The sequence below is a fragment of the Mus pahari genome, chromosome 4 (assembly GCF_900095145.1).
Source record: "Mus pahari chromosome 4, PAHARI_EIJ_v1.1, whole genome shotgun sequence".
Taxonomy (NCBI): Eukaryota; Metazoa; Chordata; class Mammalia; order Rodentia; family Muridae; genus Mus; species Mus pahari.
In genome coordinates this window covers 98377445-98403278 of record NC_034593.1, presented here as the reverse complement: position 1 = coordinate 98403278, position 25834 = coordinate 98377445, and the positions used below count along the sequence as shown (strand labels likewise).

The following is a 25834-nucleotide window of genomic DNA, read 5'->3' as shown; positions in this document are numbered from 1 at the left end:
CACTGCCTATTACTCCAGTTCCGGGGGATCCGATGCCCTCTCCTGGCTTCCACCACTGTGAGATATGCATGTGGTGTACATATACACACAGTCAAACATACGCTTAAAAACAAGTAAGTCAGGCATGCCACTTCATGCTTTTATTCTCAGTACATGGGAGGCAGAGGTAGACAGATCTCTGTGAGTTCGAGGCCAGCCTGGTCTACAATAGTGAGTTCCAGGATAGTCAGAGCTATGTAGAGAGACATGTCTCAAATAAGTAAATAAATACATCTTTTTTAAAAAAAAAATGTGTTTTTATATGGTTTTAATCTACTATATATAAGAACATAAATCATTTTGTATATCATAAAAAAATTCTTCCCAGAGGCAGACATGGCTGCTAAAGCCCATAATACTACCACTTGGGAGACAAAAGCAGGAGGCCCAGGAGTTCAAGGCTAACCTCACCTACACAGAAAGTTTGGGGCCAGCCTGGGCCACATGAGGCCCTGTCTCAAAAAAACCAAAAGCCTTCCCCAGTATGAAATCACCATAGAATATTTAGTCCCAGCTACAGACAGACAGACTCGAAAAGGTATCTTGGTATGTAACGTGTAAAACAGGTCAGGATCCAGATCTTCCTCAGGCTAAGTGATCAGTTCTGAGGATTTTTTTTTTAAGTTTAAATTGAGACATTACAAATACTTTATTGTTTCATTTAAAAATAACAAGGGCCGGGATATGGGTCAGTAGCAGAGCACCCGCTTAGCGTGTGTGAAGGTCAAGCCTCTGCACCATCGGTGACAACAACAAGAAGTGGACAGTGCCACCTGCCTGTCATCCTAACTGCCTACAGCACAGGTAACATGGCAAGACACTCCCTTTGAAAAAGAAAAGTAGTGAGTTCATCTTAACAAAGTCATAGATTTTCAGAAAAAAAAAATTCCAAAAATGAAACCCAAAGCTAATGAGAAGTGTCGTTATTTTATGCTTCAGTAACTATCTTTGGCGTTTTGGTTTTTGAGACAGGGTCTCATGTGGCCCAGGCTGGCCTCAAACTTTCTACGTATCTGAGGTCAGCCTTGAACTCCTGACCTTCCTGCCTCTGTCTTGCAAGTGGTAATGTCATGGGCTTTTAGCAACCATGACTGCCTTTGGGGATAATAGCTGGAAACCAGGTTCCAAGGCTGCATCCCTATCCTTACGTTATACTGCTGGCCTTACAGCCCTACAGTACAACGCTGTTGGGAAAAATAAGAACCTCCTTGAACGGGCTTTGAAAATTCCCGGTATAAGCATCAAGTTTTAGCAAGTGTTACATCCATGAAACTACACACTCAGGCGTCCATGGAGACTAGAACAGGGCTTTAGATTTCTGGTGAGCCTCCCAAACTTGAGTGCTGGAAACCAAACCCTGGTTTTCTGCAAGGCCAGTAAGCATTCCTCACTGCTGAGACATCTTTCCAGTCCTCCAAAGCTCTTATTTGAAAATATAGCATCCCCAGAGAGGTCAATTCAGAACCAAGAGGGATCTAACAGGATGCTGAGTGCCCTCAAGGCTCTGGGCACAGGGAGCATGCGCATAAGCATGCTGCGTCATTTCTCTGGCCTGCACGTCCAGCTCAGCTATGTGGAACTGATGCTGGCAAGCGCAGGAGCTGCCTGAGGAGGCAGGAGGTCACCTCTTTATCACCCTCAGCGGTTTGGCCGGGGTACGTTTCTCAGGTTTAAACTGTCTACAGAGCAAGGTTCTCAAGTCTCACAAACTCATGCCCTTTGCCTGCTCCCACACTCAGCTCCCTCTGCCTCTGTGCGATGCACGGGGATGAGTCAGCAGCACCTTCCACAAGCCTGGTGACTTACCCGGTGCAGCTATGGGTGCTGCAGCTCAGAGCACATGGTGCCGGGCATAACTAGAAGCATGTATTGATACTTTACTCTGCTTAACCACTCCTTAAACAGCCCATTCATATTTTTATAAAGGGAAACAAACACCATCCTAGTCAAATGTCATGCTATCTCAATGGCAGATGGCAAGCTGGGACTCACAGTGAGGGATCACTAACAACTATGTACACCCAACCCCTCCAACTTACCGAGAGCCAAATCTTGGGGCAGTGTTTTTTCGTGGATGCTACTGGAAAACTTCCCACAGTTGGTCCTTCTGCGGCCCCTTTTCTCCATTTTCTGTTTCCTTAAAAATTAAAATAAAATAAATAAGGTCTCAAAATTTTAGCACTAGTGTGGGAAAACCGAAGACTTAAATTTCCCTGGTATTCTCCTGGCTGGTGAGATAGTTCAGTGGATAAGGTTGCTTGCCACCAAGCTTGATGGCTTAGGCTTGATCCTCAGAATCTACATCATGTAGGTAGAGAACTGACATCTACAAGTTGACCTTTGACCTCCACGTATAGGGCTTGGCACATGCATGCACACACATACACACTATAATGTAAAAAGAATACACATTTTTAAAAAAGAACTTGTAGTACAGAATTATAACAATTGGTGTTTTCTTCATAATACTATATCAAAATGGTGTGTGGGGAGTGGGTGGATTTTTGGTTGGTTGGTTGTTTGGTTTTATTTCTTCAGGCAAGATCTAACACTAATCCAAGCTGTCCTGTAGCAATTCTCCTGCCTCCAACCTTCAGTACCGGGACTTCAGGTCAAGCCATCACACCTGTCTCAGAATAATTCTTGTTTAGGGAAGAAGGCACCCTATGCATTAGCACTGGTTCACATCGCTCTAAGTACAAGCTAAACGGAGTCTCGCAAAGTGGATTTTGTCCCGGGGCTAATAGCTGGGAGCCTGGAGTTCACTTAATAGCATCTGGCCACCAGGGGGCATCAGAAAGACACAACTACTATCAGGAGACTTCTCTGTCCCGCGTAGTTTCAGCCTCCCTCCACACAGATTCTAACTCCTCCAAAAGAATTTTAATTAATTACAGCTCTTAACAACTCTCTTGCTCAGCCCCAGGATAACAGTAACAGTCCTTGGAGGAGAGTGCACGTTCTAGTGTGAAAGGCAGAGTCCAGGACAGATGGGACAGGTTTGCCCACGGCTGGTTGAAGAACTTGGAGCATTGCTGAGCAAACGCATTTCCAGCTGTGCCTGAGACTGATGGTCATGGAGAGAGGACCCCATTTGGGGTGGGAAGCCAGGCTCTTTTCAGTCCTTCCCTACTCTTGGAAAAACATGTCCTCCTCCTGAGTCATATATTTCCTCACACCTCATTCTCTGTCTCCACCCTCTGCCTCTGAGGCCTGTGAACATCTGCTCTCTGAGTGGAAAGCTTGGATATGGTTCAAGTGAGTTCAGGCCAACGCATCGATTACATTTCTCTGCCGCTCTTAGAATTCTCTCCTCACTCAGATCTGGCCAAACAGACGAGCCGAGAGAGCAGTTCTGTTGGAGGAGGCCATTTTTCCAGCCAGACAAAGCGGCTGACGTTTACTCTCCAGTCCCTGCACCAGAGACAGCGCTCAGGATGTGGACTGATATATCCCATCGGAGTGTTTGCAGTTAGGCAATGCACAGTTGGTGTATCGACAAACTTCATACAGAATACAACCTGCTGACGACAGTAAACGAGGACTCAGATGAAAACTGCACAGCGAATAATGCCTCAGGGCTATTATGGAGGTTATGGTTCCAATTCCCAAGTCATGTTGTACCCAGTAACTTCCCACAGCGAAGTCACGAAGTCACATGTGTGATTTTACATCCCCCCCCCCCCGCAAACCCCCTTGTAAACACTCACTCTAGAACACTAGCCCCAGCAGAGGCTGACTTTGTTTTTTGTTTGTTTTTTTGGGATTTTTTTGGACTTAAACTAGGAATTTGGAAAAGAAATTATTGGTACTTTAACACTTAATCAATTTTTTTTTTTTGAGTCGGAGTCTCATCCTGGAACTATGTAGACCAAGCTGGCCTCTAACTCATAGAGATCTCCCTGCCTCTCCTAGGATTAAAGGTGTGTCACCACGCCCAGCAATCAAAGTCTTTTTATAAATGTCAAAATATTTCATTAGGCCTAATAAAAAATCTTTTTTTTTTTTTTTAAGGATTCCCAAATCTGGGTTGCTAGTTAATTCAATCCACTAAAAACTAAACTAAACTAAACTAAATCCCAAGCCTGGGCTGCCCAGGTGAGTAAACCCAGTGGTGTCCTGTGTTTAAGGGAGCGATCAGAGCTGCAGTTGGACCAAAGGCTGGAAGCTCTCGCTAGTCCGTGCCAGGCAATGCGTAGGGCTTTGGAGCCCAACCCCACGCTCTTTCTTTTTCTAGGGGCAGAAACTTAATGAAGCACTCATGACAGGTCACTCCCAGAGGTCAGGTCACTCCCACGGAGGCTGGCTCTCTGACAGGAAGCTACAGTCCTCCAGATCTTGCCGTCTGCTCTTATCGGAGCTCGCTGTGTACTTTAACAGTGGCTGCAAAACAGTTCCTACCTCCTTGACTCTTGACCTGTCCAGGTAAAGCAGCTGAGGTAAAGCACAAGGAGGTGGTGCCTCTCCTAACTGATAGGAGCTACAAACAAACATCCTGAAACCACCTCGGAAGCCAGCTGTTGTTCCAAGGGGTGCTTCAAAGCGGGACTGACTTCTCTTTAGGGTTTTATAGCTTACAGCTAGTTAATGCCGGAGGATTTTTTTTTCCTTAGGCATTCAAAGGTCTATCTAGAGAAGAGGAATGGAGCTTGCTTATGATGAGACCCAATAGGAAAGACTGTGTGTGTGTGTGTGTGTGTGTGTGTGTGTGTGTGTGTGTGTGTGTGACACATGAAGGAGTATGTCAATGCACACTATGACCAACAGAGGCTACCGCTGTTTACCTTATTGTCTTGAGACAGGGTCGCCTGCTGAACTGGAAGGCTGACTGACCTTCTCAGGTAGGGCTGTAGCTCTGTGGCAGAACCCTTGCATAGCATGGATTTGTTTCATCCTTGCAACAAAAGAAAATCCCTACAACTTCCCAAATCTGTTCATCCTGGGGTGAAGGGTGGAGGACTTTGAAAATGAGGTGAGCGTGGGGGGAAAGGAAGTATTCTCTCTCAACTGTACTCCAAACTTCAAATTTTTTCTGAAGAAAGAAAGAAGCTTCCCTTTCATAGACCAGGCCAGAAGAGGTTCTGTCCACAGTGGGACATCAGAGCTCAGTGTGGGCGTCTTCCTTGGGTCTCCCTGGGCTCTGCTTCCTGTCTGGAAGAGCTGCCTGGCAATTGTCTCTGGTCCTGATGTGGCCAGGTCATCCAGGTCGGACCTTATCCTGAGCTGTGTGTGCTTTGTGGCCCAGGAGAATCTTAACAGTGCCGGAGGAAGGCAGGCCTTTGCAAGGATGGTGGCATACCATCCCTACTGTGCTTCCTGCTGCCCACTCCTTGGTGGGTGGGGGCTTCTCGAGGATGGGTGGGAGGCCATGGTGGGTTCATAATTCCAGAGAGAGTGGATGCTAGCTAACTAAACCCAAGACACTGGCTAGCTACTGAGGCCTGGATCAAGGGGCTGGACTCCCTCACCTTGAAAATCCGTCATCGCTGGTTCTTTTACCGCAGAGAGCATCAGCATCCTTGCAGTTTTGAAAATCATGAGCACGCCTCACCCCACCCACCGTGCCAGAGTTGCTAGGAGGGGCTTATTTTGATAGGAGCCATGCTTTAAAGTCTCCCAGGTGATTCCGATGAGCATTGCCCTAAGGAGGAGTACCCCTCAGCCTGGGCAGCATGATCTTCAGTTGAACGTTGCCCAGCGTGGGTATTTCTGGTCCTGCTGAAGGCTAGCTCTCACTCGCACTGCTATCGGTGGTGAGCAGCAGTCATTCCTGGGCTGGGGAGATGGCTCGGTAGGTAAGAATACCCTACCAAATGCACGGGATGGCTGCAGGTGTCCTGTATCCCTAGTATTTACAGGTGTGTGTGTGTGTGTGTGTGTGTGTGTGTGTGTGTGTGTGTGTGTCACATGCCACAGTGCATGTGTGGAGATCTGAAGACAAGCTGCAAGTGTCCTCCCCACCTTCCGCCTTGCAGAGACAGGTCTCTCGTGTTTCTGTGGATGCCCTGTGTAGTCCAGGCTAGCCACCCCTACCCAGGCCACTCTCCTGTCCCTACCTCCCATCTCTCTGTAGGAAAGCCATGGCATCTGTGGTTTCACATGGGCTCCAGGGATCAAATTTGAGTGGCCAGGTGTACACAATTCACACATTTATCTACTGAGCTATCTCCCAGCCTCTAGAAGATAAGTTTTAAACCAGTTGGACCACTGGCTACGCCAGTGACCAAGAGCTGATTTTTGTTTTTGTTTATTGTTTATTTTCCAAAGAAATGTATTCATTGTGAATTAATATAAGATCTGGGGGCTCCTGTTACCATAAATGCTGGAAACTCACATAAACACCGTAAACACAACGGCACAACGGTTTGACTGCCCTGTAGTTTGACTGTGGCCTTACCCTTCATGTAAACAGAACACCAATGTCCCTTTTCCACCATTATAAACAACGCTGGCCCAAGCCTTACTGGCCATGTAGGTTTTTCCACATTCTGAATTATTACTGAGGAACATCTGGGCCAAAGGTTTTAAGTGTGTTTGTGTGATGACACATTTGCCAGACAGCTTTCTACACGTTTCTCGATTGGATTACACAGCTGCCAACGATGTGGGCAACTCAACTAGACCACATGTTTCTCGTACCAAGAATTATCACTTGAAAATGTTTTCGCTCACCTAACGTGGGGGTGTGGGGAAGTCATGTTGCTTAGCATCTTTTCTAGAATCAAAGGAGGTGAATGCTTCCCTTATGGTCATGTTTTGGTTATCTTTCCTACTTACAACTTTTTAGTTCACATCCTATTCATTAAAATTTTTTTGAAGGGCGTCAGTGTTGTTATTTTTTTCTTTTGTGGAGACAGCTACAGTGTTTGATTTCCCACTGTGTTCCAGGTGCTTCTCATACAGCCTTCTCTGTGACTCTGACTCCAGCTCTCATGGTAAATACAATTAACACAGAGAATGTCACAAAGTCAGTCACAGAGGGCAAGCTGCTGAGCTGTGATTGACCCTTTACTGCGTGACTCATGAGCACGTGCTCTTGACCCCAGTTGTGTTTTCTTTGTCAGAGCGCTGAACAGAATAACAATTTCCACACCAGCATTACACACGCTTCCTATTTTCTTAACTATCTGCCTTTAAAAAAATAACAGTAACTGAGGTTTCAGTGTTACAAATGTAGGTACAGGGTTGGTGTCCAGGACAAAGCGTGAATAGCCGATAAACAGATGGACACTGGTGAACTTCACAGTCAGAAAATGAAAAGGGAGATGCCGGGCTTGATGTCCCAGCTTGGCAGAGGTGGGGAGGAAAAGACAATTGGGTGGACTGAGGTAGGAAAGCGGGCATTCCTGTACAGGGGTGAGTCCTGCACACTGGAGCTACGTACTTCATGAGAAGGTTCTGTGTGCACTGTGATCCATTCCCAACAACACTAAGATGTGATTCTAAGATACACACACACACACACACACACACACACACATATAAAGCTGGGTAGCCCACGAGAAACAGGGCAGTAAGCAGCATTCCTCCACGGTCTCTGCATCTGCTCCTGCCCTGACTTCCCTCAATGATAGACTGCAGCCTGTGAAGTGAAACAAACCCTCTCCTTCTCCCGTTGCTTTTGATCATAGGGTCCTTATCACAGCAATAGACGCCCAACCATGATACAAATCCAGGGTACTTAACCCAGGAATTTCCAATTCATTCACAAGGAAATAACCCCTAGATCTTTGCTACTCAAATGGTCATCCCCAGGTGGGAACCAGCAACAGTTGGTACCACCTAGGAGCTTGCTGTAACTGCAGAGGCATGGGCTCACACCAGACCTACCGCATCAATGCCCACATTTCAATCAGATCGGGTACAGAGAACTTGGGAAGCTCTGGTCTGGGTCCTCTCCAGGACCTGCAAATCCTCTCAAGAACTGAAAGGGTGGGAAACAGCTATAGCAGCAGCATTACCTCTAACACTAGGTTGTGCACCAGGCCTGTGGCAGAGAGAGGGCTCAGGGGCGAACCGAATTTAGAATGCAGAAACAGACCCTGGAGATCAATGCCTAGCAAAAAACCAAACCAAACCAAACCAAAAAAAAAAAAAAAACTAAAGAAGTGGAGGAAGGGAGGGAGGAAGGAGGAAAGAGGAAGAAAGGAAGGAAGGAAGGAAGGAAGGAAGGAAGGAAGGAAGGAAGGAAGGAAGGAAGGAAGGAAGGGGAAGAGGATGGAAAGGGAGAAAGAGGACTATGAAGGAAGAGGGAAAGGAAAAGCAAGTGAGCTGGGTGATTTTGACCATCTTAATGTCCGCCATGTATTCCTCACAGGATTTTGGGATTTGAGGGTTGAGCACTGGGGTCCAACCTGGGTCTCCTGCATGCTAACTCTGCTCCACTCCTAAACCACATCCCGAGTCTTCTCCAGTTAACGATCTTGAATCAGGTGCTCATGAAGTTGCCCTGGCTGCTCCAAAACTCACACTGCAAACTGGGCAGACCTTGGATTTGGGACCCATCTGCTTCGGCCCCCAGAGTAGCAGGCATGCACCACAGTCCTGGCAACAGGAAGTTTCCAGGTGATACTCCCAGGACCACCACAGCCTGATGGCCATTTGACCAGTTCAACCCTTTGCAGCTACAGCCATACTTGGCCTATTTTGGTAAATAACTGGGTTTTTTGTTTGTTTGCTTGCTTGCTTGCTAGCTTTTCAATAAAAGAGAAGAAAAGGCTGTGTATGTTAACAATTCTGAATTTCCTTCTCCAGCTGGGGGAAGTCCCATGGGAATTTATTTCCGTGCTCCTGGCCTGTGGAAGGAGCCACCTATGAGACACCATTGTGTGAGTGCCCTGCAGCTACTCAACCTTTGTCATTCTTTGCTGTGTGGGACTCTTGCCCTCTGCCTCTGGGCTGCATGGCCAGATAGAGGCAGATTCCCCACCCTGACCCCAGACTATGTCAGGCTTGACCCCAAGTGGTGGGAGGCATCGGGAGAGGACTCACATCTTTGGGGCCAGCTCACTGAGCTCCTTGGAGGTGGCCTCCTGTGGCCATCCCCTCGGCAGCCCTGTTACCTCACTTCCTCGGGAGCCCCAGGGCCCTGGAAGACAGCCAGCCTGTTCCTTGTTCATCTGCGGAAACATATAGAAGGACCCATTAGGCCATGGAAAATGACTCAACGGAGTCTGAACCTAAACACTCCAAGGTGCTTTTACTTCCTGTCCCCTGCCTAGCCTCTTCACCTAGCTGGGGTCTCACTCACCTCAGGACTTAGTTTAAATGCCCCTGGCCACCATTTGTCCCTTAGGACGCTGGCCTCCCATGCTTAGTTTTGGTCACATACCATTACTTAATAGGCATGGCAAGCTAACACCCAAGAGCTGTGCTTACTCGGGTCCCTGCCCTGTTTTAAGTACCTTTCCTACATTAACTCATTTAAATGTGCTAATAACCTTGCCAGGCAGGCATGATTATCCCCATTTTCCAGAGGAAGAAACTGAGGCTTAGAAAGGTTGCGTAACCGTCCCAAGATCACAAAGCAGATAAACGATGGGACGAATATTTGAACTGAGGTGGTTTGGCTTCAGAGTCATGCAGAAGTATTTATTATTACCCTTGAAGCCCTTTATCATTCTGCAATCATTCTGATCCCGTTTGCCGAGTATAACTCTCTTCCTCACAGAGGCATACACATCTTCATGACAGGTGATTTTCTGTACTATCCTACATCCGTAGAAAAGCATCTAACATTTACCAATAATTGCTAGAAGAATGGATAAATCAATTACTTCACATATAGTGTTATTCGTAGACTCACTCTTAGGGCTACACATTGGACTTGCGGGTGTCATCACTTCATAACAGTTGCTGAGAACCTACCAAAGTGGCAAAGGCAAATCCAGGCTTGTTGGGCAATGGCTGGGCCTACTCAGGCTCCCTCCCACTGCCCTAAAGCTAACTGAGTTCAGACCCAGTGGGAGATCATGCTGAGAACCTGAAGCCAAGTTCAAGTTCAGGCCTGGCCAGGTACCATGCCCACAGAGCGGGCATCATGGACAGCACTGAGATATGAGCTTCTGATATGCAGAACCCACTCCATGTCTGGTATTTAGGATACAAGCCAGACTCAGGCTAAGATTCTACAAAGGATGGAACAGGGAATCCTGCCTGGTACTGGGGGCACAGAGAAGGCCACCCTTTGAAGCTGGGCTTTGAATAAGAGAGACTTTGCCAGGAAGCAGGTCCCTGGAGGAAGCAGGCATACTTTGATGCAGGATTTATGTTTACATGATATCTTGACTTTAGTCCATAAAAGCCTCACTCAGGCTGGGTCTTCAATACTGTAGGAAACTGAAGAGTCCACTGAAGGCAATTATTTACATGACTCTGTTTCTCAGAATGTTAATTGAATCTGAATCGTGCTGACAATCCAGGCTAGAAAAAACAAAAGACTCAGTTGGGTGTGGTAGCTCATGTCTGCAATCCCTGCACTCTGCAAGTGTGAGGATAGCCTCATCTTTGTGGTAAGTTCTAGGGCAGCCTGGACTACACAGTAAGACCCTGTCATTAAAAAAAAAAAATTAAACACAAGGGAGGATGCTCAGCTGATAAAGGGCATGCGGTGTGAAACCTAAAAACCAAAAAGCATAGAAATCTACTGGTGGTTGATTCTCAAGCTTGCATGTACAGGAAGTGCAAAAGAACTGGGAGGGGGAGTTCAGAAATAGACTCAGAAGAAAGTGTTGGTTTACTGAGCTTGCCGCTTCGTATTTAAAAGAGGGAGTATAGGAGTTGGAGAAATGGCTCAGCAGCTAAGAGCACTAACTAGCTGCTCTGACAAAGGAACTGAGTTTGGGTTGATGCCCAGCATCCACATAACATGGCTCATCTCAACTCCATGCTACGCCTCTGGCCTCCCAGGGTATCTGCACCCAGGTATGCATGTGTACTCCACATGTCCACATAATTAAAAATAACTTTTTAAAGAGGGAGAATAAGGTTAGAGAGAGAGAGAGCAGCTTTCCCACGAGGGATCCACGAAAGTTTTGTCACTTATCCTGTGGAACCAGCTCTTCGGTGGTTTGTCATTTTGAACTGCAGCATTGGATCCTAAGCTAATAAAGTGTTCCAAAAATTAACACTTGAAATAGCTTCCAATCATGAAAAGCTGGCTCCATTTTAAACAATATGACTCATGAGACTTTGGCAAGCCAAGAAGGATTAAAACAGAATCCGGCATGTCCATGAGTTGAGAGTCTACATGTGCGTAAACAGCCTTTCTCCCGGCACCATGTTAGGCTGTTGGCTGCTGTATTACCTCATCTGAGGCTGAAGAGGATGGGAATGCTCCAACTTCTAGGATGACTGCTGCACCTCTGGGAAGAGGGGGTGCCTAGTGCACTGCGTGCATCAGCTTTGCCTTTAACGTCTTGAAGCAGCAACTTGGAAATGTCACCTTCCACCTCTCGGAGTAGACATAAACAAGCAGGTGTCCTCTGGCCTGTATAGTCAGCCTTCCAAGCAGGGACCACAGCTCATTGGTAGGACCTGGGCCATGCTGTTGATGGCAGGAAGGAAATGGAATATCTATGTGCCCCGAGTAGCAGCCTGTTTAGAGCTGCATCCCCATGCTCCAGATGCTAATCCTCACTTGATGTTTCCAGTATCCTTGCTCTACCCTGGAATGATAAACCTAGTGCTTCTCTATCTGAAGATGTCAAGGTCCCTCATGTTTGCATCATCATCATCATCCTCATCATCACCATCATCTATGTTTCTGTGACTGGGTACAAGTGTGCCACTGCACTTGTGTAGAGGTCAAAAGACAACTTGTGGGAGCTGATTTCTTCTATCTGCAGGTCCCAGGGTATAAACTTAGGTCATTAGGCTAGACGAGCCATCTGGCTAGCTGCTAAGGGAGTTATTCGTTCCTCCTGAGTTGAAAGGGACCCCAGTTTTGCATTGAAGATCAAACCCAAGTGAGCCTCAGTGAAAGTGGTTTCTCAGTGAGCCACATCCCCAGCCCCAACTCTTACCATTCTAAAAGCTGGGATTCTGAGGAAATCATCGTTATGTAACCATTATAGGAGGGGAAATAAAAATCTACAAATAATCTAGTTAACGAGTCTTTTTATTAACATCTGTACATATTTATATAATATTATATGTTATCCAACATTCATCTAAATAACTTTGAATTAAATAGGAAATAGACAATGGGAGTCAGAGCTGACAAGATGGCCCAACAGGTAAAAGTACTTGCCATGCAAGCCTGATGACTTGAGTAACCATGTGAAAAGCTAGATGCATGTAGGGTGCACAGCTGTAATCCCAGAACGCCTGCATCAAGATAGGAGCATCATCCAGAACCTTCAGACCAAGTAGCCTGGCACACACACACACACACACACACACACACACACACACACACACACGGCCTCGCCCAAGGAGGAGGAGCGAGCCAACACCCAAAAATTGACTTCTGCTTTCCACGTGCATGCCATGACACTCATGTATGCACATTCACACACAGTCACATGCGCATGCGCGCGTGCACACACGCACATGCACATAAATATTTTTTTTTAAATGGAGCTGGACAGTGATGGTGCACGCCTTTAATCCTAGCACTTGGTAGGCAGAGGCAGGTAGATTTCTGAGTTTGAGGCCAGCCTGGTCTACAGGGTGAGTTCCAGGACAGCCAGGGCTACACAGAGAAACCCTGTCTTGAGAAAAAAAGAAAGAAAGAAAAAGGAAAACAGAAAAGAGACCATAACTTCAAAGACAGTTGAACTTGAGAGCTGGACAGTTCAGGGGTAGAGTGCTTGCCTAGGAAATTAGTCACTTTTCTGGGGCTAGGATAACACACCCTGACCAGGCAACTTACAGAAGGAATGGTTTTCTTGGGCTTACAGTTTCACGAGAATAGAGTCTGTCATGGCAGCAAGCAGCAAATGTGGCAGGCAGAGCATCGACAACAACAACAAAAAGGGAACCTGGGATAACACAAGTCTTAAAACTCTCAAAGCCTGCCCCCAGTGACACCCTTCCTCCAGCAAGGCTGCACCTCCTAAATCTCCCCAAACAGAGAAACAGAGGCGCCATCTGGGGACCAAGTGCTCCAATATGTAAACCTATGGAGGACAGTCTCCTTCCAGCCACTGCACTTAGCCTACACAAGGCCCTGGATGCAAGCCCCAGCAGGAACAACACTGAGCAGAGAGAAGCCTCCAGGTAGTGTAAAGGCAGGGGCTCAAGGATGTGCCTGGACAATAGATCGTAACTGAAGGGGAAAAGGACATGGAGGTGTAGGAAATACATTCAGGGGGAAGTTTATGATGTTTCTATACAACGGAAGACAAGATTGTATTCTAGAAATATCTGGGAAAGGGATTTGTGCAAGTAGACGCATGTCTTGACTCCAGATTTTTCTGTTAATGTGTAAAAAATGCAAACACATCGTATTTATTCTGATGAGCAAGACACATCAGATCCGAAAATTATTTTTTGCATATTAATTTGTGTGTATGTGTGTGTGTTATGTGTGTTGCTAAGGCTTTGTGAATGCTGGGTCACTAGGCACACTGTCCCTGAGATACATGCTGGTTTTCAAATGTATTTATGCGTTTCTTTACCTGAAACGGAGCCTCATCTAGCCCAGGCTGTCCTGAGATTCACAGAATAGCAGAGGACCTTTGGTCTCCGTCTCCCCAAATGCAGGGTGATGTGTGTGCAACTGTATCTGATTTTGATCTTGAGATAGGATCTTATGTAGCCCAGCCTGACCTTGAACTCACTATGTAGCTAAAGCTGGCTTTGAACTCCAGATCGATCCCCTGTCTCCCTCTCCTGAGTGCTGAGATTGCAGATGTGCAGTACCACATCTGGCTTCAAAAGTAATGCTGTTTCAATGAAGGTGCATCTGCTGAAGAAGCAAGTGGTTACTCAACAAATTTGCCAATTTCTGTCCCTGCAGAAAGACATCACCCACATTAGCTATTGGGTGGATCCTCTCGATGATTCTGTGCTCTGCAAGACCCTGAAGTTTCACAGGATGACACTCCTTTCCCTGTTAGCTCACGTGAGACTGGGAGCTTGTCTTGAGCTCTCAGCCCTTGTTTGTCCTGATGTGACTTCAAATAAGTGTGGGGAAAGACTTGGTCCCTCCCTTAGCCCAGTGAGAGAGCTTCTCCCGTATATGGGATATAATTGCAGTTCAAACTCTTTTGATTTATATTCATACCAGACACAGTGCGGTTGTAGCTAGGATATAAATAAACATTGTATAACTTTGGTCTCAATGTGGACGGAGGCCTGTCTTGAAATTGGCTGCCAAAATGAATGATTCCTTGGAAAATAAATACACTTACTCTCTTATATATTTAGAAAAAAAAGGCCTCTGGGGGTAAAACCAACATTAAACTAATTGCTGCTGGCTAATTGCACAATATTGACCTCAGGTAGACAGCTTTCATTTATTTTTCTAAAAACTGAAATGAGGCTTAAGGGGAAAATACCTCAGGACGCTGTTTCCAAACATGAGTCATTAAAATATTTTGGCACCAAAATTTCCTGTTAAAATGCCGTGAGTGGAAAGAGCTGGACTTGACACATATTAAACCTACTCAATGGACTCTTTTAATTCATATCAGGAAATTAATGAAAATAAGCCTCGTCTGGAGTTCTGGGATGAATTTTAAAATTGTTTGGAGTGAAGGGAGAAGAGAATGACTCCATTAAAATGGAAAGTTCGCTGTGAGGGTTAATTCGAGGGAATCTACTGTGACAACGAAGGCCATTGTTTAACTTGAAGCATTAGTAGTTTTCCTTGTCAGGATCTGTGGGTCCCTCAACAGGACTCTAAGCCATCTACTGAATGGCTATCACATTTACATCATGTAGAGTTGAAAACCTGTTAGGTGAAACTATCTTAAGTCAGTACTATCTGTGCACACTCAATACATTGCAGCTGCTGTTACTGCAAATTCCTATTAATATAGAAATGACTAGGCATTGTGTCATACACCCTTTATCCCAGCACTTTGGAGGCTGAGGCTGAGGGATCTCTGTGAGTTCAAAGTCAGCCCTTGTCTTAAAAAACAAAAACAAAAGCCAAGAAGTGGGAGTGGGTGGGTAGGGGAGCAGGGAGCAGGGAGGGATAGCATTTGAAGTGTAAAAGAAGAAAATATCTAATAAAAATTTTGAAAAAAAAAGATTTGACTTTGGAAACCTATTGACAATTGGGTATACATATGGCTTACCTGGTGAATGTTTTCCACTTTCTCTCTATAGCCACCCTCTGTCTTTCTCTGCAAGAGGCTGGCCCTGGTTCCACTGCATGATCAGGAGCCTTCTACTCTGGCTTCAGTTGTTTCTCATCAATAGAAGATAGCAGCGGGAGAGAGGAGTTGGGGAGAGTCCCAATTTCTCTGATTGTCCCATTCTTGTGCCATCACAGATTGGCTACACCCTTCTACCAAAAGGCACCCTTCTACAGGCATCCTCAGCTACTCCTGTAGCTGCAGCTGCTCCCTTAGGCCCCAGGGCTTGTATTTCCACTACTCAGTCAGGCCAGGGGGTGAAGAAGCTCTCAATGTAGGAATGTCCAAGACAAGATGACCCAGGCTACCAAAGGCCACAGGTAAAAAATGAGAACTAGACATTGGGAGGTGGAGGCAGGAAAATGACAGTGAACGCCATAAGAAGAGACGAGGTGGTCAAAATACAGAGGGTAAGAAAAAGAGAAAGCAGGCATGGTGGTGCATACCCATGATTCTCCATATATAGAGGCAGAGACAGGAGAATCACTTCAAGTTCAAGGATAGTCTGGTCAGTACAATGAGGTCCAAGCTAACCAGGGCTATATAATAAGACTCAGTCTGAAAGACCAAAGGGATCTTGGTATCTAAACCATACTTCAGAAGACAGGACATGGTTTATCTCATTTAATTTTGTAACAGCACTGAGATGAAGGACATGCTACAATATGTCTAAGATTATATATTTAAAGACCGAATGTCTTCCACTATGTTGTACTAAGAGAGTTGGTTTTAGCTGCGTCTAGCTCTTCTTCCAACACCGAATGCTTTGAGCCTGCAACTCTCAGACCACAAACTGACCCCCCTAAGGGGACACTTATCAGTCTAAAAGTCCATCTAGCCCATACAATTAGAAAGAAGCTGCTTAAACTGTGGCCTCTGTACGTGGGCGATTCAGACCAGGTCTGCATTTGCCCATTTGGACACTCTCCCTTGCCAATCATTTACTCCTGCGCTCCTGCACTCCTGCACTCTGCTCTGGCTTAGGAAATCTCGATGCTGAGTCCACCCCTGCGTTACTGTCCTTCCTTGAGCTGTGATGCTGTGCTGCCCATTCCTTGCCTCTTAAATCTTCCTTTGCCCTGGCTTCAACAACTCCATTCCTTCAGCTCTGCTTGGCCCCTGGAGTCCTTCCGCTTTAGTCCCCTTTGTGGGTTTCTGTTTTCCCTGTGGCCTGGAACTCTGTCCTTGACCCTTTCTACGTATTACCCTGAGACTGTTTGGCTGGTGGCATCTCACCCACACCAGAACTTCAGCCTACAACTCTGCCAAAGTGTCAGTTCTGACCCAAACAAGACGAGATCAGGACACCATTATGACTTCCTGCAGCTAGATCTCTTCATTTGCCTGTCCTCAGGTGGACCTCAAACTCAGTGTCCTAAGCCAGCCTCTGAGGCCTGGCTTCTTCCTGCTTTCCCTACTCTTTCTGAACTGGATCCTCCACTTTGATTTCTGACTTCAGTTATCCAAACCAGGACTCTGTAACTATCCACACCTCCTCTTTTTCTTGATTTCATTCCTTTAAACCCATCACCCCCTCTCCATCCTTCAGACCCTTATAACTTGCCCAGTGTTGGCTTCCCATCAGCCCTAGCCTAGTCTCACCCCCATGGTGCTTGCTATCCCTTGGCTTCAGTTCCCGTTGCTCCATCATCAAACTCAGGACGAAATCCAAGCTCCTTCCATGGCATGGCCCTTGCCTGGTGCTCCGGTCTCCATGTGCACTCTGAGCCCTGTGCCTGCCGGGTTCTCACACTTATCGTACATAGCCTTTGTGCTGTTGCCCGTGCTGGTCCTTTTTGGTCTGGAAGATTCTTGTTCCCTATCCTGCCAAGCTCACTGTTTCTCAAGCTGAGGTGCTCAATCGAGCAGGCACTCTCAGGACCATCCAAAGTCTCCCCTCAATGGCAAAGGATGAACTCCTGCTAGGCTGTGCATCTGCTCTCACATTCCTGGAGCTGCAGATGAGTGAGCTGTTCGCCAATCTGTTCCTAGTAGAATAAAAGACACTTGGGAAGGAGGTGTTTCCTGGAATCTCTGGTGCCCGGGACAGGCATTCAAAAGTGCTTGCTAAGTGTTTTCTGAATGAACAGAGCAGCTAATCAATTTGATGAGCAAATGAAAGATGGATTGGTTAATTAATATGATGAGTGAATAACTAATCACTGGGTTCTGTCCTGGGTTTGGCTCATAGTGTGGGGTTTCTGCAGCACAGCTTCCCTGAATCTCGCTCAAGCCTTCATTAGGTCTTCTGGCTGTTCCCAGTGCCAACCCCGTGGCCTAAACTCCGTCTTCCCCATCTTCAGCTCATTCGTTCTGCTCGGTTTCAACCTTTGCCCCCTTGCTCCATCTCTGTTTCCTGTGACAGCAAAGCTGTTCTGGTGACAACATGAATTAGTCATTCAATGGACTGTGATAATAAGCCAGGGTGTGAACGTGTGGCAAAGGTGATGGATGCACTGAGCCACCAAGCCATGCGCTGAGCTTCCTCGTTAAGCATCTCCAGAGACTCGTGTCTCAAGTTGTCAGATACCAGGGACTTTTACAGTTGAAATCTACCAGGGCCCATCTGATGTGGACAGATCCACCACTTACGAGGATTTTATGTTCTTCTCTGGAACATTCCATGGTCTGGGGTTTATTATACAGTAACTGGTGAGGTAAGAAATAGCTTCCTTGGGGGGAAAAGAAGGATAAATACATCTAGAAGCAGAATTATAAACCATGTAGCTCCAGAAACTGAGATGGTTTTAATTCTCCTTCTCCATTTCCTCCCCTACCACTGTGCAGACTCTTCATGGCTATGGAAAACCTCTCTGCATTTACCCACTGGAATTTCCAAATAAAGATTTAAAAACCAGATTAAGTTCATTACCAGTCTTATGTCTTGCAAATGGCAGAGAGAGTCCTGTTTTATTCTTTTGGAAAATTCTTGTACCTGCAGTTTAAAAAAAAAAAAAAGCAACATTTCATTCACAGCACGGCCTCTCCTGTGTGGCTTTGGTTGTTTCTAATGCTACTGATAAACTTGAAATGTGTGTGGAGCTGGTGAGATGGCTCTGTGAGCCAAGGTGCTTTCAGTTAGCTTGGCGACCTGAGCTTGATTCCCCAGATGCCCACAGAAAGAGAACCAGTTTCTTCAAGTTGTCCTCTGACTCTCTCCTCCCTCCCTCCCTCCCCCTCTCCCCATCCCCCTCCTTCCTTCCCTCCCTTTCTCCCCCACCTCTCTCATACATTCTTAATAAGGATTACCTTATTCTTCAGTTGGTCAGTCTGTTCTTTCAGTTTCTGGCACATCTGTTTTTCATGAGAGATCTTTTGAAATATGTAAGAATTTGAGAAAGTATCTTTTTGAGGTATTGGTGCAATATTTCTCAGGTTCAAGTCCTATGCAAAAAAAAGAACACTATGCATTAAACGATAAATGTGTTGAGATGGTGGCGGTTCCTACTGCTGCAGGCTAATTGGACAGGGTTAGATTCCTGGGTCTTGCTGCTCCCATCTCATGGAGCTGAAAAACATATACCCACCAGAGAGACAACTGACTGTGCTCAAAATCGACCAGCCAGGATGAACAGCTCCAGTAAAGGATGCTAAGAAACCTATTGGATCCAGTTCTCCAATTTAAGCTGATAGGACAGGGGGGTGGGGTGGGGACCAGAAGCCTGACCTAAAGCTTCCTGACAAATTCAAGCATTGCTGGGGAGACACCTGCTTTGCTCCCACAAAACCATGGGCTACCAAGAACTGTTTCTGCATGAATGTTCTCTTATAAGAAGAACAAGAACCCCCAAGGCTTTCCAGTACCATAGGAAGGTAGATTTCTCTAAGTCAAAAAACAGCCCAGGCCGGCCAGGTAGACGGCTGGTGTGCACTGTGCTGAGTAGCACTGGGTATCTGCTCAAATCTTCAGTGTGTTCAGTTGACCTGGAAGGATGTTGTAGATGAGGGTAGAAATAGAAACACTCAAGACAGTGCAGTTCCACCCAGTGTGACCGTCACACAAGGTTTAAGAGAAAGACCATTCAGTAACAAAGAATTAAACTTTTTCCTGTGATTTTTTTAAAGATGAATTTATGCAACTATTGAACCTTAAATAATCAACAAGACCCTGAACCCCAACAGGAAGAGAAGTTAGGTGGAGATGAAAAGACAGGGACACAGAAGGAAGAAATCTCATAGATTAGCCATAAAAAAAAAAAAAAAAAAAAAAAAAAGTCATCCTAAATGGGCACTAACATACCGTTTGAACTGTGGTATAAAGAGTTTAGTTTTATTTCATTTGGCATGGATAACTGAGGGAATGATAGATGTGGGTCACAAGGCCAGGCTCTGGGAGGCAGCAATGGAAAGAGTGAAGATAGGGTTCTTCAGAATTTACAAATCTGGCAGAAGACACGGGTATCCCTAGGCTATTATGACTCAAATCAGGCGGGGATGAATTGAAAATAGAACTCCTATACAAACCTGGATATTCATCCCCAAAACTCCAAGTCAGTGGCACGTTAGTGTTTAGTGCAGTGTTGCTCACAATAGCTAAGTTATGGAACTAGCCTAGGTGTCTGTGGTTGTTTGAACAGCCCCTGATGGGTACATAGGGAGTGGCACTATTGGGAGGTGAGGCCTTGTTGGAGGTGTGGCATTGCTGGAAGAAGGATGTCTTATTCTCTTCCTGCCTGCCTGCAGAACAAGAGGTAGAACTCTCAGCTCCTCCAGCACCATGCCTGCCTGGGTACTGCCATGCTTCCCACCATGATGTTAATGGACTGAAGCTCTGAACTATAAGCCAGCACCAATTAAATGTTGTCCTTTATAAGAGTTTCTGTGGTCATGGTGTCTCTTCAAAGCAATAGAAACCCTAACTAAGACAGTGTCCAACAACACAAATGAATAAAGAAAACATGGATTACATGCATAATGGACTCTTTGGCCACGAAGGAGGTTTGAGTTATGTCCCTTGCAGGATGGATATAACTAGAGATAATCACATGAAACAAACTCAGCCTCAGAAAGACAAGTATCACATGTTTTCTCTCATTGGTGGATTCCAGATTTTATACAAATATGTAGACATATGAATGCAGATCACAGAAAGTGGAAGTGGGGTGATCTAGGGAAAGGGGGGACTAATGGGAAGGGAAAGTGGGGAGAAAGAGAAGTTATTGGGCATATGTGGGAGAGGACATGGTAGGGGTGGGCAAAGATGATGATGGTGATGATGATGGTGATGAAGTAGCAGCAGGTAAGTGGAAGTTTTGAGCTGAAGGATTGGAGGAGTTTTGCAGCCTGAGGGAGATTTAAAGGAAGCTGTGTAAGTAAAGATTCTTTGGTAAATCAGGTTAGGCTGGTACATGCCTGTAATCCCAATTTTGGGAAGATAAGTTGGGAAGATCAGATGTTCAAAGCCAACCTGGGCTACACAAGATTTAAAAAAAAAAAATGCAAACAAAGCACAGGTATTCCCCGTGAAGGAGGAATCCGGAGAACTTGGGGTTGAGAAGAGCCAGGCACTTGAAGAAGACTCTTGGGGAGGGACTGAGTTTAGAAGTCTAGATGAGGTCTGGAGAGATGGCTCAATGGTTAAGAGCACCAGCTGCTTTTCCTGAGGACCTGGGTTCAGTTCTCAGCACCCACATCATGGCTCACAATCATCTGTAACTCTAGTCCCAGAGGACCTAATGCCTTCTGCAGGCACTAGATATGCATGTAGTACACATACATATGGGCAGCAAACACCTCTCCACATAAAGTATAATAATAAAAACTAACATTAAAAAGAGAGCAGATGGAATTGGTAGAGAAAATAGTGGAGGACATGGGGGAGGAACTAAAAAAGGAAATGGGGTGAATTTTATTCTATGTGTGTATGGAACTCTCAATAAAAAGGAATAAAATTAAAAAGAAAACTCTAGATGAAGTTAAGAAATATATTGGAGACTGGACATGGTGGCAAATCCCTTTAATCCTAGCACTTGAGAGGCAGAGGTAAGAGAATCACTGTGGGTTCAAGGCCAGCCTGGTTGTACATTTTGAGTTCCAGGTCAGCCTGGACTACATAAAGGAACTCTGTCTCAAAACACAAAAACAAAAACCAAACCACCGCCACCACAAACCCAAACCAACAACTTAGAATAATACAAACCCAGTAAGGAAGGATGCTGGAGGAATTTTGAGGGCTTTGGGGTTTTATCTTCCTCTATGTTTTTCTGAATCTAGCCTCCTCTCATCATGAGATTGTCACTGAGCTTCCGAGTGGTTGGTTCACTTGCCCAAGATAACCCAGGGGCCTAAACCTCAGCACTGCACCGAAGCTCTAGCTACAAGCCCACCCTGGGATGACTTCCCTGGGTTAGCACTGACAGGGACCATTCTCATTTACCTGTATTTGTTTCGAAGGTTCAGGAAATTTCCATTTCTGCTCTGGTTGTTTTTCAACACGATTTGACCCAGACGTGGTTCCTAAATTATCTTTCACAACTGTTGATTTATTTCTCAACCTAGGAGAATGGCTGCCTTGGTTAGCCATTGTAAGTGGTTTGTTACTTACAGTATTCCTAGAGATTTTCCCTTTGGGAGCAACTTTAGGGAAATCTGGAATCTGGCAGTGCACTTGAGCCTGGCTGCATCTGAACCAGTCACCTGAACTTGCTTTGTCGGGCAGCTGTCTCTGGGGTGTCTGCCTCAGGCAGCTTTTATATTTTTCACCTGGACCTTTAGTCCTGGTTAGAAAGCTTGGATCTTCCTGATGGGTGCTCTTCACAGCAGTCATTGCTTCTTCTAAGGGAGAGGCGTTTTCTCCTGTGCCAGGGGAGCAACAGGCCTTGCTGCTGTTTGCTGAACCATTTGGGGGATTGGGCTGGCCAGTGAATTCTGGGGTTTGTTTTTTGGGGTAGTACTTTTTTGCATAACATGAAATGATATTTATAAGAGTATCTGAGTCTTCAAGACCCTCTGCATCCGAGGTCTCTGGGAGAGTTTCACAGCCAGCGCCTGCACCCCTGAAGAATTGCTCTCTGGAGAGTTGATGGAGTAAAATATCTGAGACGTGGGACTTGGAGGTATCTCCTTTATCAGCTGGAACAGGAGAAGCCAGGGTGCATTGCTTATCTTTATCATGCCTGCTGCTGCCATGTTCAGTCATCTTACCCCAAGTTGCCAGCAGAGTGGTGTCCTGGCGCACCTCACAGTTAGAAGCCACTTTCTGAGGGTCTTCTTCTGCCAGAGCAACTTCTGCTGAGAGAGGAGAGGTGCCGTTTGTTATGGTAAAGTTGTAAGAAGTGCACATCTTCATCTGGGAGAAGTCCCCATCATAAGGCAGGTCCTCCTGTTGCTTATAAGTCATATCTTCTGAAAAGTCGGTTTCGTCCATGATGGTGTGGGCTGATGTCTGTGGTCCTCGGCTGCCTGGTCTTGGTGTTCTTAGTGCTCAAAATGTGTTGTCTGGTTTTCATTGAATGTCTGCACTGTGTGTTCTATGCTGTAAGAAAAGAAAACAGCTTCATTGGTAAATATACCAGAATCATGTAGGAAGCTATACTTAATCTGGCTTCTTTGGAGCACCAGAAACAGATGTTTTTATTTAGAGTGATTCAATTGCAAGCCTGAACACAGAAAACTCAGCCAAAGAATAACTCATCCTAAGTATTACTGAGAAAAAAGAATGATGGAAAGGTTATAATTTTTATCCATTAAGTTTGGAGGAGGTGTGGCCTGTACTTAATGGCCATATCTTGAACTCCCACAAGAAAGAGCCATATGGTTTGGCGTTTGTTCTCATCACTTCTCGGCTGTTTTAGTGAAGATCAAATGTGGAGTTTTTTCTTACATGTCTCCCTGGCATCCCTGAGTCATGTGATGCTGGTATTTTATTTTCTAATTGACACATAATAATTGTAGATATTTGTGGCACACATTATGATGTTTTGATATATGTATATAAAATAATGGAATTTAAAAAAAGAAAACAAGCCGGGCGTGGTGGTGCATGCCTTTAATCCCAGCACTCGGGAGGCAGAGGCAGGCAGATTTCTGAGTTCAAAGCCAGCCTGGTCTACAGAGTGAGTTCCAGGACAGCCAGGGCTACACAGAGAAACCCTGTCTCGAAAAACCAAAACAAAAAACAAACAATAACAACAACAACAACAACAACAACAACAAAACAAGTTCTCACTGTGTAATTCTGACTGACCTGGAACTCAATATGTTAAGTAGGTTGGTCTCGAACTCAGAGATCGGCCTGCTTCTGCCTTCAGAATGGCATGATTAAAGGTGTTTTGCCCCCACACTGGGCCTAAGAGTAGCTTATTTATGACCTCAAACATGGATTTTTTTGTAGTAAAATATTAAAAATCTTTTTAGCTATTTTGAAATATTTATCATCATTAAGCACCTAATTCTGTAAGTGAATACCAGTAATATCAGGATATCTTCTTCCTGGCCTAACCTTCTAGCCATTGGCTCGGTCCTCCCTGTCCCTGTAACAATTCTGCTAACCATTGTTTTGCTTTTTGGTTCAATAGGATCAGCTTGTGTGTGTGTGTGTGTGTGTGTCTACTGATTGCATGAGTATGTCTGTGTGGGGGTATGCTTGTACCCCTATGCATGTACATATGCACATAAAGGCCAAAGGTCAACATTGGGTTTCTTCCTTACTCTAGATCTTGCTTTCTGAGACAGGGCCTCTCACCTGACCTGGTGCTTACAATTTGACTAGACAGCCTGGCCAGTAAGCCCCAAGGAGCCTCCTGTGTCTGTCTCCTTAGCAGTGGTACTACAAGTACACTAGAGCATGTCTGTCTTTTTACATGCGTGTTGGGGATTGGAGTCACATTCTCAATACTATGCAGCAAAAGACTGAGCCATCTTCTGGTCTCAGATTAGCCTTTCTGGGTGGTACTTATGAATGAGATCAAGTACCTGTCTTTTGGTGCCTGGCTTGTTTCATCTCTCCTATATCTCAGTGTTCCTTCCCCTGTGCTATATCCTAGTGGTTTCCTCTTTTCTTTCTTTCTCTCTCTTTCTTTCTTCCTTCCTCTCTTTTTCTCTCTCTCTTTCTCTCTTTCTTCTTTCTTTCTTTCTTTCTTTCTTTCTTTCTTTCTTTCTTTCTTTCTTTCTTTCTTATGAAAGCTTCCATTATTTTATTATTTTCCCCCTTTTTATTAGATATTTTCTTAATTTACATTTCAAAGGTTATCCCCTTTCCTGGTTTCCCCTCCGAAAACCCCCTACCCCCCCTGCACCCCCCCCCAAGCTCATTAACCCACCCACTCCTGCTTCCTGGCCCTGGCATTCCTCTACACTGGGGCATAGAACCTTCACAGGACCAAGGGCCTCTCCACCCATTGATGACCAACTAGGTCATCCTCTGCTACATATGCAGCTGGAGCCATGGGTCCCTTCATGTGTACTCCCTGGGAGCTCTGGGGATACTGGTTGGTTCATATTGTTGTTCCTCCTATGGGGCTGCAAACCCCTCCAGCTCCTTGGGTCCTTTCTCTAGTTCCTCCATTGGGGATCCTGTGCTCACTCCAATGGATGGCTGAGAGCATTCACCTCTGTATTTGTTAGGCACTGGTAGAGCCCCTCAGGAGACAGCTATATCAGGCTCCTGTCAGCAAGCACTTGTTGGCATCCACAATAGTGTCTGGGTTTCCTGACTATATATGGGATGGATCCCCAGGTGGAGCTCTCTGTGGATGGCCTTTCCTTCAGTCTCTGCTTCACACTTTGTCTCTGTAACTCCTCCCATGGGTATTTTGTTCCCCCCTTCTAAGAAGGACCGAAGTATCCACACTTGGACTTCTTGAGCTTCATATGGTCTGTGAATTGTATCTTGGATATTCTGAGCTTCTGGGATAATAACTACTTACCAGTGAATACATACCACATGTGCTCTTTTGTGACTGGGTTACCTCACTCAGTATGATATTTTCTAGTTGCATCCATTTGCCTAAGAATTTTGTAAATTCATTGTTTTTAATAGATGTGTAGTACTCCATTCTGTAAATGTACCACATTTTCTATATCCATTCCTCTGTTGAGGGACATCTGGGTTCTTTCCAGCTTCTGGCTATTATAAATAAGGCTGCTATGAACATAGTGGAGCATGTGTCCTTATTACATGTTGGAGTATTGGGTCTTCAGGTAGTACTATGTCCAATTTTCTGAGGAACTGCCAAGCTGATTTCCAGAGTGGTTGTACCAGCTTGCAATCTTACCAGCAAAGGAGGACTGTTCCTCTTTCTCCACATCCTCACCAGCATCTGCTGCCACCTGAGTTTCTGATCTTAGCCATTCTGACTGTTGTGAGGTGGAATCTTGGGGTTGTTTTGATTTGCATTTCCCTGATGACTATAGATATCTTTTAAATCCATTTGATCCAAAACTTGTGTTAGTTTCACTGTGTTTCTAGTTTCTGTTTCCCTGATCTATCCATTGATGAGGATGGGGTGTTAAAGTCCACTGCAATTATTGTGTGAGGTGCAATATGT

At 45.5% G+C, this 25834-nt stretch overlaps 1 protein-coding gene across 1 annotated transcript in view; it reads right to left on the bottom strand.

Annotated features, from left to right (window-relative positions):
* Aknad1 (AKNA domain containing 1) overlaps window positions 1–22713 on the bottom strand; it is a 30963-nt gene extending 8250 nt beyond the window's left edge. Inside the window, exons 1-5 of the mRNA XM_021196960.1 lie at window positions 21724–22713; window positions 18597–18731; window positions 18220–18282; window positions 9031–9158; window positions 2079–2176 (exon numbers count right to left, since the gene is read on the bottom strand). Coding sequence (XP_021052619.1) covers window positions 2079–2176; window positions 9031–9158; window positions 18220–18282; window positions 18597–18731; window positions 21724–22713 — 1414 coding nt within the window. The remainder of the gene's footprint in view (window positions 1–2078; window positions 2177–9030; window positions 9159–18219; window positions 18283–18596; window positions 18732–21723) is intronic.
* Between the last annotated feature and the right edge of the window lie 3121 nt (window positions 22714–25834).